General features: G+C 41.3%; 3 protein-coding genes across 8 annotated transcripts in view; all 3 read right to left on the minus strand.

The window, feature by feature from the left end:
* Positions 1 to 2,583: 2,583 nt before the first annotated feature.
* pdia2 (protein disulfide isomerase family A, member 2) lies at positions 2,584 to 6,645 on the minus strand. Its single transcript, XM_017035089.2, is given in 11 exon segments — positions 2,584 to 2,687; positions 2,769 to 2,945; positions 3,022 to 3,200; positions 3,489 to 3,609; positions 3,772 to 3,966; positions 4,181 to 4,306; positions 4,395 to 4,511; positions 4,777 to 4,914; positions 5,007 to 5,140; positions 5,222 to 5,428; positions 6,296 to 6,645. Coding segments are annotated over 11 exon segments (1,734 nt in total). The 5' UTR covers positions 6,579 to 6,645; the 3' UTR covers positions 2,584 to 2,630.
* A 710-nt stretch (positions 6,646 to 7,355) lies between these two features.
* Positions 7,356 to 9,889, minus strand: percc1 (proline and glutamate rich with coiled coil 1). Of its 3 annotated transcripts, XM_025058374.1 has the most exons (3): positions 9,616 to 9,889; positions 9,100 to 9,293; positions 7,358 to 8,672 (listed from the first exon to the last, which is right to left on the minus strand). In XM_025058374.1, exon 3 carries the CDS (start codon positions 8,655 to 8,657, stop codon positions 7,827 to 7,829), a length of 831 nt encoding a protein of 276 aa, XP_024914142.1. In that variant the 5' UTR covers positions 8,658 to 8,672; positions 9,100 to 9,293; positions 9,616 to 9,889; the 3' UTR covers positions 7,358 to 7,826. The 3 variants fall into 3 exon arrangements, with proteins under 3 accessions (XP_008315015.1, XP_024914142.1, XP_008315014.1); XM_008316793.3 differs by lacking the exon at positions 9,616 to 9,889 and having other exon boundaries at positions 7,356 to 8,709; positions 9,100 to 9,593; XM_008316792.3 differs by lacking the exon at positions 9,616 to 9,889 and having other exon boundaries at positions 9,100 to 9,592.
* Positions 9,890 to 11,549: 1,660 nt separating this feature from the next.
* Positions 11,550 to 13,886, minus strand: part of tmem131l (transmembrane 131 like) — a 24,073-nt gene continuing 21,736 nt past the window's right edge. For 3 of the 4 annotated variants that reach the window (XM_025058372.1, XM_008316794.3, XM_025058370.1), the window contains 6 exons: positions 13,795 to 13,873; positions 13,433 to 13,539; positions 13,212 to 13,344; positions 12,615 to 12,682; positions 12,365 to 12,498; positions 11,550 to 11,994 (listed from right to left, as the gene is read on the minus strand). In XM_025058372.1, coding sequence (XP_024914140.1) covers positions 11,686 to 11,994; positions 12,365 to 12,498; positions 12,615 to 12,682; positions 13,212 to 13,344; positions 13,433 to 13,539; positions 13,795 to 13,873 — 830 coding nt within the window. In that variant the 3' untranslated portion in view covers positions 11,550 to 11,685. The remainder of the gene's footprint in view (positions 11,995 to 12,364; positions 12,499 to 12,614; positions 12,683 to 13,211; positions 13,345 to 13,432; positions 13,540 to 13,794; positions 13,874 to 13,886) is intronic. The other variant, XM_025058371.1, reaches the window with a different exon arrangement.

Here is a 13,886-nt window from a genome sequence, read left to right on the forward strand (position 1 = left end):
ATTTGCATATATGTATATAAATATATATGAAAATACAGATGTGAGTACATGTGTGTGTACATCGGTGTATATAAATATATGCGTGTACATATATACATATATGTGTGTGTATAAGTGTGTACATATATATTTATACCATACATATTTATTTGTATTTTCATACACATGGTTATTAATAAGGTTATTAATACGTTTTCAATATATAATATATACACAAATATATACATACATACATATTTAATGATGATGATGATGTCAGACAACATACACCAGTAAATACATTTCCAATTAAACAGAGGGCGTATTACACAATCTCGACTCCATGAAGGTAATTAGCGATCGCACATGAACTCTTTGTTCTCCCAAAGTGATTGGCAGTTGTTTTCATGACCTGGAAGTGCGCCCCCTGAGTGGCCAGATTTTGGAATTTGAAAGATGGTTGTCTTCAACCTCTCCGCTGTAAGTTGTTTCAAATCAACTTGATTTATCGATTTATGAAAAGGTTTGACATTAAAGAAATTGATGCTGAAGGTGAAGTTCTTTAAATTGTCCATAACATGACTTAGAAACTAAGAAAGAGAAGAACACACAAGAGTGACTGCAGTAAAGTGAATAAAGTGAAATTCATAAAAATGCTGCTGCCAAGAGTGTTTTAATGTGTCACAATGAAATCAGCTGCGTCACTAATCTACCGTCATGTAATAACACCTCACACATGAGGCTCTTGTGTAAACATGACACATCAGAGCTCCAGTATCTGATCTCAATAAAAACATCAGTCTTAGAGAGAAATTCTAGACAAAAGAATACACAGGTTCGGTTCCTGACAGACTGAAGTCGCCCACACTAATAAAAAAGACACTGTGAGGTGTGAAGAGTGTAAAAGCAGTGGTCTTACCTTGGGTGAATGAGGAAGCCTGGCTGGAGGAAACTTGTAGCCGGCTGGTGGCAGATGTGACATCACAGCCAGTTGGACCTGTTTCACTGTGGAATTAGAAAAATGTCCTTCCCATTGACAGAGAACCAGACTCTAACCACTGCCTTCAGGTGTTACACTATGACCTGTTCTCTGACGCAGTGTCACTCTCTGTCAGCACACGTACTCCACAGCCGCTCAGTGTCCGTGACAACTCTTTTCACATGAAAACTCGTTTCCGTCAACTGTCTAAAATGCGTTTTAAGATAATGACTATAATTGAACTAATGATTCTGCTCTTACACACAAAAGTCAAATTGCTTAACTTTCTTCTTCGTGCTACGATTGTTAGTTAAAAAACATACAAAAAAAAAATAAAAACAGTGGTTGACTCTTCCTGAGTCTGTAGGCGTATGCACATCAAGCAGTGGTTTTTTTCCCTCAGTCTTTTCAGTTCTCATGACTCTCAGACTCTTTACACAACAACGGTTGTTTGGTTTACTTACCTTTCTGTTGTTTTTAGTGTTATAAACTGTGGTGTGTGGCTCAATCATCACTTGTTGCTGGCCTGTAAATTTGGACAAAAAGAAAGATATTCAGATTTAGAGGAAAACAGCAGATAAAGCACAACAGGTCAGTTGAAGACTTACATTTCTTTATTCTAAACCTGAGTTTTCAAATGATTGGTTATCTTTTTTCGCTTGGTGTGTGTGTGTGTGTAAGGCTATCAGGTTTCCACCTGCTGTTGATAATCCATCCTGAAAATCATCCACTTACCAGAGCCAGGTGTGTGGAGACAGCCAGTTCACAGGCGGTTGTTCCACCACAGAGTATTCCACCAGTGAATCCTGCGCTGTTTCCACTCATGAGTGTTTGTTGTCACCTGTTCCTGTTGTTGCTCTTCCTGCTGTTTTCCCTCTGCCTGCCTCGCCCAGCTCCTGCTTTGACTGCCAGTCAGGCATTTGTTCCTGGGTTAGGGTTAGGGTTAGAGGTCAGGACTAGGGTTGGAGGCAAAATTAGAGTCAGGGTCAGGGTCACAGTTAACCCCTTCCTACTTTCGGTACTTCACAGTTGATGAGACCATGAGAAGCAGCCATTGTTGTCAGAATGAAAGGGTTCCCGCCCAACTGGGCGTTTTCAAATCTAATTTCCCGCCCCAAAAAAACTGCAGTTACAGAAGATGGGTATCAGGCAGGTGTTTATAATTAGACACAACAGAGCACCACTGTTCTCTCAACATTGACAAAGAACCAAACTATATGACATGAATAATTACTGCAATACCATGCAGTAAAGCAGTGGTTCCCAAAATGAGGGGCAGACCCCCACAGGGGACATGGAACTATTCCTGGTTGAAAGTGTTGAAACCTTCAACGTCGTTTTTTCAGCGACAATACGTTAAAGTTTTGTCACAGTCTTCTATGCATTTGTCCAGACAGGACTCCGTTTACCCATGATGCCACAGAATTACTTAGTTTTTTCCTTCATTCCTTCCTTCCCTTTTAAATCACCAAAAAAACGAACAACTCACTCATACTGTATGTGTGCGCAGCAACTGTGAGATCTGCAATAACCACGGTCATGTGACAGACGGATTTGCATATTCACAGCACGCACTCAAAATCAGTCCAAGTTCAAAACAACAAAAGAATAAAACCTGACCTAAGTTGTGTTAAATAAAAAGAGTTTATTTCAAAGGGAAAACAAAGTGACATCACAGCTCGTCTTTAACCGTTTCATTGGCCGAAGCCTCTGTCGTCTCATCAGTCTCCTGAGGGACAAAGAAATAAAGTGATAATTAGATCTTTACAGTCGGACAGATTAGGTACACGGACACGGTACAAATACTCACTTTGCTCTCATCACTGGCATCCTCAGACTTTTCAGAGTCGTCGTCTCCGTCCTCTCCATCATCGTCCTCGTCTTCGTCTTCCCCATCATCACTTTCCTCCTCAGGCATCACACCCCCATTATCCAGGAACTTAGAGAGGGTCTCCAGATCTCTCTTGTGGCTTGTATAGTCCACGGCCTGTTGCAGAAACATAAACATGAGCTCTGTGTGTGTGTGCGTATGTGCGTGTGTGCGTATGTGCGTGTGTGTGTACCTCCTTCCCACCAGCAGGGAAATATTTGAGTGTGGGAAATCCTTCCACCTTGACAGACTCAATCTCATTAGCGATGGCGTCCATCTTGGCTATGATGATGTCATCGTGGTCAGCATACTTTTCCCCCAGCTTTTCCCATGTTGGTGCCAGTTCTTTACAGTGACCACACCACGGAGCATCTTTGACAAACACAGGAGTTTTCTAAGAGTGATTCTATGTTTTTGTCAGGATTGGTTTTTTGTTTTTGTTTTTTACCTAAAGCTTGGTCTTAAAAGAAAGCAAAAAAATAAATAAAGCAAACAAAAGCCAAGTGTTTTTTTTAAAGCAAACAAAAACCAAGTGTTTTTTGAAAGGTTCTGGCATTGCATTTTTTATGATCGTCTAGATTGTATGTTATCATAAAAAAAAAAAAACAACAACAATAGAACCAAGGTGTCAGTCAAATCTGGGCAGAGAAAGTGACTTACAAAACTCCACAAACACGTTTTTGGTCGGATCCAGAGCAACAGACTCAAAGTTCTTCCCAACCAGGACTTTGACAGGTCCTTTGTTCCAGTCTTCTGGGATCTCCTCTGATCTAAAGTAAGGCTGCACCAAAGAAGAAGTAAACAGTTAAAGTTGTTAAGAATGTTGCAGGAAGTTTCATTTACAAAAAGTATCTCCCGAGGGTTCGTTACAGGTCAATTTGAATAGTCACCACAAGAGGTCACTCTCGAGTTGTCAGTTGTTGTTGTTGTTTGTTCGTTTCACCTAAGCATTTCCCTCCAGAACGTCCTGACACAGCTGTCGCAGTGAGTCCAGAGTCAGTTTGTCAGAGTTGGTGTTGAACTTTATTCCTGTCTTTATGTTGATGACACGAACAGTGGGGGCGTCGTCCGCAGACACACCGAAGTAAGTCAGCACATGACCGAAGCCTGCCGTCACGTCAATGGAGATAAACAGCATCTGGAAAATGCACCAATATATATATATATATATATATATTAATATTTTTAGTTAGTTAAGTTAATTATCATTATTTTGTTCTTTTCTGGGTCAGGAAATTAAAAAGAAATCACTAAAAAACAGAAAACACTGAGGCAAATATCAGGCATTTTAGAACTTATAGATGATGAACACACACACACACACACTGACACACACACTGACACACTGTTACCTTTTTCTTCAACTCTCTTGCAACCGTCCTCATCTCTTCCAGCAGTTCTTTGTGACTGTCCACGGTGGAGTTGATGAACAGCAGGCTGTGCATCTTAACACTGGAGCTGAAGATCTTTTCTGAATTCTGAACATTCAGTAAACACAACACAAAATCACCACAGTGCTCACACACTCGCAGACTAACTGCACACACTGTTGTGTGTCTGATCTACCTCCTGGTTGTATGAGATGATCAGCTCCAGGCTGTTTTCATTGATGAAGTTCATTAGCTCCTTTTTGTCCAGCTTTCCTTCTTCTGACAAAGCGAAGTCTGCACGGCCGTCATCGAACTACAACAAACGCAATAAATGAGCAACAATTCATTTAATTTTTTTTGTTTTGTTTTTTCTATGTATGGCTGTGTCATATAAGTCATATGGTTCAAAGCTACACAATAAAATAATAATAATAATAATAATATATTAACCCAGGCCTAAATTTAGAGACCAAACACAGCCTGGCTAGATGGCAGCATGGCAGCTAGATGGCAGCATATCAACATCATTCCCGTTCTCTTGCAGCGTCTTTCATCATAATGTCAGGTGACGATCATACCTTTTTGAAGAGCACCACTGAGTTGGCTTTTACTTCATACTTCTGGAAGATTTCCGGAGAAGCCGTCAGAGCAAACTCTGTTTCAGTTTGATCCAGAAAAACTTCCTTAAAGGCCACGGCTGCTTCGCTTTCCAGACTCTGAGGAGGAGAAAATACAGTGGAAACGTGGGTTCGTTATATCATGTATTTTATTTAATTTCATGAATGTAACAGACGCGGTCCACACTTACATCAAAGAATCCAACGACTGAAATGTTATGGGCCTCAACGAACTGGGCCGCGGACTCCACAGAGTCCAGCACTGCAGCACCAGCGCTGGTGCGATGCTTCATCCACTGGATTATTCCCTCTGCTGACCTCTTACCTGAGGAAGCCAGTACACCAGGTCAACTAACGGTTGACTCTCTCATCAAACATACGTTTATATCAGCGTGTATATACTGACCAGTGTAGTCAACGGACTGCTTGCGGTCTCCATTGACGAACAGTTTCAACGTGGGGAAGCTTCTGACGTCAAACTCCTCGGCCAGCTCTTGTTCTTCAATGGCGTTCACTTTGGCCAAACGCAGAGCAGATTTCTCCTCCTTCAGTTTCCCAGCAGCCTCGGCGTAAACAGGCTCCAGATGTTTACAGTGACCACACCAGGGAGCGTCTGCACAAACCAATACACAAAAGTCATGGGGACGTTAAGGACAAGAGTCGTCTGCTGTGGACGTGTGTCGCAGGAACCAGAGTGGACAGATAGACATGGAAATGAACTGCTGATAACAGCAGTAGCGGTTGTGCTAAAGGTTAGCAGCAGCTGCTACTACTGCTGCTGTTGAGCTCAGGTGTGGGAAAGTTGAAGCAGGAAAACATCTGGTCACACAAGGACACGTGGAAAACAAAGCACATGCGTTTGCACATTTGCATGACAACCTGGCAGAGCAGCAAATTCTTTATAAACAGAAAAATTAGCTAATCTTCCATCTTAGATGGCAAAAATATTTCATTCAACCAATGAAAAATTCATCCAAAATAAACTAAAATATTAGATGAACACATGCATCAAAGTATGTGATACAGATATGACGACTTACATGTGGCCCAGACAAAGGATTTGGGTGACTGTGTGGCCCAAATGTTTGCAAAAATAAAATAAAAAATTTAATTTGCAGTGACTTCACTCACCACTGGATTATTACCACGTCTGGTAAAATGCCCACTTTGGAATCATTACTGTGTTCAGTCTACACATGGCTGACATATGGTTAAAAAAAAATTAATTTGTTGTAAATATTTTTGGCTTTGGGTCATAATTATTTTTGATAAACACGTATTTGACTAAAGTCGACTGCTAAAATGAATGACTTTTAATTGTGAGATATTTTAAATTACTTTTTTGTTTGTTCCTCTTTATATGACACTTCTGTAGAGCACGTGTTGACCATTAGCCACGTTTAAAGATCTCACCACACCAGGTGCCAACAGATAAATATCAAATATTAAAAAGGTGTAAAACAGAGTCAGGAGAACTCACAGAATTCCACCAGGACGTAGTTATTCTCACTGAGCGCTCTGTCAAAGTTGTTGATGTGAAGCACCATCACGTCCTGCTCCTCCTCTATCTCTGTGGTTTTCTCCTTCTGTGGAGCCTCCTTGTCTTCCTCGTCCTCAGCCTCCTCCACTGACGCATCCTCTACCGTCTCCTTCGGTGTCTCCGTCTCCTTCTCACTGCTGTCTTCTGAGTCATTGGCTTGGACGCTGGAGGCCCACAGCAGCAGGCCCAGCAGGGTGATGGACAGAAGTGTGCGTGTCCTCATTGTGTCCTCTTCCTGTCTGAGCTGCTCCCGTGCCTCCTTCCAGGTCTGGACGCCTTCAGTGCGACTTGCCCACCTTTATGTGCCCTGTGTAAAGATTGTGTGTCAAAATGTTACTGGCCTCCTGGCTGGGCCAATCAGGAGACATGGACCCAAGGGAGTTTTTCCAGTTTAAGCAAATCATGAGCTGCCCTGTAAAAGTCATAATTAGGCAAACAGAAAGGATCACACGTGTCCTCTGTTCACTCCTCTTGTCTTCTCTGAGGGTTTCATTCTCCTTTGTCCTCATGCAGCCACATTTTACTAAAGATGCTGCTGAATTACGTCTCTCTCCTTTGTTTGTACTTCTGTTTACTTCAGTTACAGCCGACACCTTGACTCCTCCCTCCCACAGTGAACAACTGTTCACACTGAAGAAAACAGGAGGTGTTCTTTCTTTACAACAGGTCCATGCAGTTACAATCTTTCAGTTACTTTATATTATAGTTAATGGAGTGATTACATTTACAATAGTTACTTATCGTGAGCACAGAGACACTGGACACACACACACACAGTGATGTGAGGACAAATCTATTTGGACTGTATGTTGTAGTACTTTTAAATATCAGGCAGTTCAAACAGCCAGTTCAGAACAAGACAACAGACTATCGTCCACTTAGGGCCTAAAGTCATCGGAGCTCCAGAGGCAGATTCCTACTACAGTGCAATCATGTTGCGTCATATGTGTAATAATATTCTGAGCATGTGGTAAAAGTGAAACCGACCCAAAAAAATTTGAAAGTCCTAATATATAAATATACATACACACATATATACAGTATATATATATGTATATATATATAGAGAGAGAGAGAGAGAGAGAAACTGTGACAGTTAAAAGCAAAACAACGTACCTTGAGTAAATATTAGTGTATCTTTGCATGTGCAGTACCAGATATTCTTGTCTCGAACACCTGAATTGGAGTCAAAGCCAAATCACACTGGTCATAATTACATTTAATCCTCCATTCTGTTTACGTAACTGTAGATAATCCTGTGACTGTTGGCAAAGAAAACAATTACAGCGAGCGACAGTTAACTGTTCCCGATGCTAACAGACACTGTTACCAACTGTTGAAGAGAAAAGTCGAGCTAACTTTTATTTAACACCGTTTTATTAGCTCAAAAGACAAATATATAAAAATAGAAACAATAACAAAGGTACAACACGACATGTTTGTTTTTGTCTGCTTCAGTTCATCTCAGGCTTCACTGCTGCATCGTGTGTGTGTCTTCACTCAGACTGTGTGTCAGCTCTGGGTTTGGATCCCAGTTTGCCAACAAGTCACTGAAGTCCGGCTGATCGTTGTCCAGAGTGTGTGTGTCACTGTGTATAAGTACGTGAAAGGGTGTGTGTGCGTTGACCTGTGAGATCGCGTCACTGACGTCTGTTGTGTTACTGTAGCTGTCCAGAGGACAGCAGGGCAGCGGCTCCTTCCAGAAACTGAGGGGAAGATGCCGCTTGATCATGGGTTGGCCGCGGCCCTGACTGGGACCCATGAGGTCAAAGAGTTCAGCCAAGGGTCCCAAACCACTGCCGCCCTTCACCGGGCCTGCCCCAGACAGGCCGTTTTCCCGCTCCTCCGGACTCCCTGCTCCGGCGATTCTCAGCAGGTCATCGTAGTAGCGCAGACGCCCACTGGTGGTGATGGAGTTGCTGTAGATGTCACTGCTGTCTTTGTCAGCAGAGCAGCCACCGAAATACCTCTGAACGTCTCGACTGATCAGGTCTGCAAACGTCAGCAGCTGTTTGGTGACGTCCAAGGTCTGGTGGGCCGAGTTCAGAAACTCCTGTTCTAAACATTGTTCATCTTCCTCCGGGTTTTCACATTCCTCTTCTTCCTCCTCCTCCTCCTCTTCTTCTTCCTCCTCTTCATCTTTTTCTTCTACATCCTGCCTCTCCACTAGTACTTCATCAAGCTTCTCTTCTTCTTCTCCTTCTTCATTGATTTCTGTGAGTGGAGAGTTCCTGAAAATCAAGGGGAAGTAGCCTGGAGTCGGGGCGTGGATGTGGAAGTTCCTGATGATCCCCGTGGCCATGTTTACACAATAACACTGGTGGGGACAATAGGAAGAGAAAATGGTAACAATCCTACAAACACAGAAAATATTAGAGTATTACTTCAACTCATTTTTTAAGTAGTTTGACTGTGACTGAAATATCCCAAATATAATTATAGCCACAAGAGGGCATGCCTGTGTAGGTTCTCAGTCATCCAGGTCATTCAATCCAAAAATAGTTACATCGAGGGCCACTGGACAAAAAAAACAAAAAAAAAAACCTTTGTCCAGTTACAAATTCAATGTAATTTTTGGACCACAAGAGGGCAGATTTTTTTTGGCAATTTTGCTACTAGCACATCTTCACATTACATTTGTTGACAGATGTGACTAATACTCCGATGCTAGGTAGAGTCATGAAATTATGACGAATTAATTACGAATCGTCCGACTGGAGTATAAAAAAGTCAGGTTTCTTTACCTGAAGGCAGTTTCTCTTCAGTCAGGTCAGGATCTGTCCAGGTCCAGGTCACAGCTGATGGATCCAGGTTCCCAGATCCACGTGTGTATGTAACAGTGATCCGGCGGTGGTGAGAGTTTATATAGAGCAGGTCACAACCACAGACGTGTGCCCGTCTCCTGTCAGATCAGGCAGCTTCCAGATCAAATATTTGCCTGGCGAATAAGCCAAACACACCTTGTTTACTCTATCACTGGGAAACCAGGGAGGGGGTCCAGAGCTAATGGACCCTGTGCCAGGGGACCGTGGAGAGTGGTCACACAAAAACACACACACACACACTGGTTGTTGCCTTTTCCGTCCCCGTTATCAGCCTAGTTAAAGGATAAAAGAGCGTGAAATCAAATCATATGCTGTTTTGACTTCTAAAGGAGGAACACTCTGGAGTGACATCAGACCCTCACCCTCCACCTGCCCCATACACCACCACCAACACCACCAACACCAACACCAAACAGAGATAAAGTACAAACCTACCCTGTCCACCACGGTACATGGAGGACTGTGATGTACTGGAGGCTCAGGCAAAACGTTCAGATCCAGATTTCTACTATAAAACAGAGACAAAAGTTAGGACAGAGTGAAAAGGTCGTTCTTGGAGATTCTTCCTAACCCAGTTAACCAGCTCCCCGGTTAATTGGTTAATGGAACCGAGATGACAGTGCAGCATAAAGGTTACAAATCAACAGTTATTAATGAGACAAAGACCAAAGTCAAAGACTTTAAGTCATGAATAAGAGCCACTAATCTTTATTAATTTAAACTTAAAAGTTAAAGACCAAAGTCAAAGACTTTAAGTCATGAATAAGAGCCACTAATCTTTATTAATTTAAACTTAAAAGTTGGTCAGGGTCTAAAGTCAGACTTGATTTTTACTGATTTGATTTATGACTGTACAACATTTTTTATTTCTGATTACATTAAATGTATGGTGTGAGTGGGATGATCATGTTATTGATAAACATATAATAAACTTATCAATTATTATATTATATAAAATTAATAATCATTATTATCATTGTGTATACATATATTTATATAGACACATGTACATCACCAAAATCTAGCGACCCCTACTGTAAATTTTTTATCTAAATAATCTATTAACTTGATAGAGATTACAACTGCGTGTGGTAAAATATCAAACTATCTCTAACTAAAAATCCATCATATTGACATTTTTTTAAAATATAAAAAGTATATATATATATATTTTATATTTTTTTAAAAAATGTCAATATGATGGATTTTTAGTTAGAGATAGTTTGATATATATATATATATATGTGTGTGTGTGTGTGTGTAATACTGCCATAGAAATACACTTTCGTTTTCTTCAAATTGCATGTTAAAAATAGGAAGGTTTGCTTTAAAAAAACTGGCATTAACTTTAATTATATAAAACCTGATTAAAAGTTAGTTCTATCACTTTGGTCATGTGACTTTGCCAAAAGAAACAGATGACTGTTTAATGGAGCCCGCTCTGAGTCTGTGGACACACAGGTTGGAATCAATGAAAACAATAACCTGAGGATGTCCAGTTCACCGACTCCCACTTTCACTGACCGTGCTGGACATATGTAGCTGCATACATGTGCTCACTGGGCATTAGTGTGTTTGTGTGTCAGTTTGTGTGTGTGTTATCAGGACATGCTGTCTCCTCAGGCCTGACTGTCATCAGTATCCAGGCTTCTGTGTTGACTTTACAGCCAAAGATCAATAGTAGCAATATGTCAGCTCTCGAGAGCACGACAATAAATTACACAGGCTTTTAGGCACAGGAGCACATGGACACACATACACACTGGGAGGGGGTGGGGGTGGGGGGGGCGAGACCTCAAAAGACTGTGATGATATATTTAAATATAGTTAGAAAAATGTATATGTCTTCCTGTCTTTAATGTAAAGTATTTTTCTTTGTTCACTGTTTTCATGGTAATATGTTGTCGTTGTCTCACCGTGTGTTGAAGCATCATAAGGAAGTGAGGCTTCTGTTTGCTGCTACCGCCGGTCATCTCGAGGTCACTGTGTAGAAAGACGACAGAATTAAAAGTGTTTAGATTTTCATGATGAAACTTTAGGTCAAGGGAACAAAAGCTGTAGGTGCAAAAAAAAAAATGCTGCTTGTTTGAGGAGAAAGGCATCCTGGAGCAGATGGAGTGAGGACTGGTGTCTTTAAGGCTGAGCTTCTCCTCTGTGTCCTGTCCTTCTGTTCACTCTGTAGCTCAAACACAAGACACTAAAAAAAAGAGCTGGAAGTTTTTCAAGTACAAAACCTTTTTTTTTTTAATTTTCTATGATCAAAACTGCAAAACATCTAGAAAAATATACAACAAATGGTTAACCTTTCACAACATTTAACATTTGAAAATGGGAACATAAAAGAAAAGGAATATTCACATTTCCCCAAATAATGATAAAAAGAACATTCATTTTTATTTCCTTTCTTTTACATATCAATCTGTTATATGTTTCCAATGACTGTTCGACTCTGCTTCTCTCTCCTCCGCTCCTCCTCCTCTCTTCTTCTTCTTCTTCTTCTTCTTCTCAAGCATCTCCGCAGTAGCCGGAGTCATTGGACAGCTGTGAGTTGGAGCTGCGGTTGGACGAAGAGTTCCATATGTCCAGGTTCATGTGTGGCCCAAACGGGTTGAAGCTGGAGTACTGGATGGGTCGGCATCCTCCCTCTGGCTCCCGACTGTAGGGGGAGAGAGGCGGGCTGATGGGTGACACGGGCGTTATGGGGGCTGATCTCTCTGGTTGGAAGTGGCTCTGGTAGGGCTCGCTCTGTGGCGTCCAGATGGAACCGAACAGACTGGACATGGGGGAGAGGCTGCGTGTACCTGAAAAGTATGGCTGTGAAACAGAAGAGGAGAAAGTCACTGTGTGTGGTTGGAACGAACAGCTGAGGTGAAGAAACACAGATTTAAAAAAATATATAATTTTTATTTAGCATTAATTAAATATTTAAATTAGAGATTTTGAAAAATTACAAATTACACTTATAAAGTATCACTTTTAGCTCTTACATAGATCTAAAAGTGATATTAACTGTGCTTTGAATACTTTAACTTTTAGGCAGTGAACTTGTTGCCAACAAAATGACAATATGGAAGTGGACAAGTTCTTGTATCTGTATCGGTTTTAGCATCAGTAAAACACAGAGTGGATCCTGGATAATAACTACAGGTGTGGTATAGATCAGGTACAAGGTAAGAGTTGCCACCTTGCTGCCCACACAGGCTCCTGTGTCCCAGGTTGAGGGCGACTCCTGCGGTTGCTCCTCTGTCCAGCAGCTCTGATTGGTGTGTGTGCTCTGACTCTCCTGAGCAGAGAAACCACTGGGAAATGTTCCATTACCTAAAGGGTAAATATTCCAGCAGGTGAACAATCAGCTGACGGTGACTCACACTACGCAGGAATGTAGTGTTGACATTAAAAAAAAAAATTCCTACTACATCTGATTCATTCTGTACCTATGTAGTTGGCCTCCTCACAGTAGGTGTAGGGGTTGTTGCACTGGCTGTTGTTACTCCATGTATATCTGAAGGAAACAAAAGAAAAAATAGTTTACATGTTAACCTCAGTCAGGACAAACTGTAGAACATATTTCTATCAATGAGGACGCAACTATATTAAATACAGTCAAAAAGCAACATTAGGATATACTTATCGGACTACAAATAGATTAGACCAAGTTCTAGTCTAGACCAGGAGTTTTTTATATTGAAAATAATGTTGAAAAAATGTTGAAAATAATTCAGATTTCCACCTATTTCTTAAATTCGGGGAAATACTACATGATTTTTAAGACACTTCTACAGAGCTGCAATATTTGTATTTGGCCACTAGGGTGCAGTATAACATCAGCAAAGTTGCCATCTTGAAGTACGCCACCATGAATTTACCATTGTCGATCTACTGTATATTAGCAGGTCTATTAGAGCCAACAAACAGGTTGCGATATAAATATCACCATTACTCACATCTTCTATCATTTATTCTAGTTTTCTTATGAATTAACTGTTAAAATAAAACAGTGCTTGGTGGAGTTCAGCCATCACAACACTTACCCATTGTATGGCCTGGGGGCTGGTGGCTGAGGTATGAAGGGCATTGCCTCAGTGGTGTTGTATCTGAATTCGTTGGTCAGAGGAATGGAGGGGGCGGACCACGTCTCCTCAGGCATGTACTGACCGGTCAGCTCTACAGAGGAACAAAGGTGGCAGGTGAAAGTGAGCGGTGTGTGTCAACTGTCAAAAGGACGTGTTTACATTTTTTTTAAAGACCGTACCCATATTTCTGTCCACACCTGCAGCAACTGCAGCAAAACTTGGGGCAAAACTCGGGGGTGCGGGCTCTGGGCTTTGGCACATGTCTTTACGATACAAGTTGTTCATGCTGAGCAGAGCGGGAGGAGAAACAGAGGTTAAAGATGGTCGCCATGGTAACCATGGTGACTGATCAGTTAACTTGTCCCCTGGTTTGTAAAGTGAGAAAATCTATAGAACATCAAGGGAAACTATTCATTTTGTTCAGTACTTTTTTGTGTCTTTTTGTTACATTAGAACCCATTTCAATTCAGAGAAAAAACATTAAACTTCCTACCGTTAGTGTCTAATGCAAAAACGTGATTTTATTTATGAGAGTAACTACCTGTGAGCCTTGTAGTTTGTATTCATGGTGTGATAGCAGTCTCTCTCTACAGGGTAGACACTGTACTGCAAGGAGTCCCCTATAAAAAAAAA

The sequence above is a fragment of the Cynoglossus semilaevis genome, chromosome 9 (assembly GCF_000523025.1).
Source record: "Cynoglossus semilaevis isolate Cse_v1.0 chromosome 9, Cse_v1.0, whole genome shotgun sequence".
Taxonomy (NCBI): domain Eukaryota; kingdom Metazoa; phylum Chordata; class Actinopteri; order Pleuronectiformes; family Cynoglossidae; genus Cynoglossus; species Cynoglossus semilaevis.

What these genes read in the sequence shown, in the direction of transcription:
- percc1 (XM_008316793.3), bottom strand. Translation starts at nt 8,657, where the DNA reads ATGGCCACGGGGATCATCAGGAACTTCCACATCCACGCCCCGACTCCA.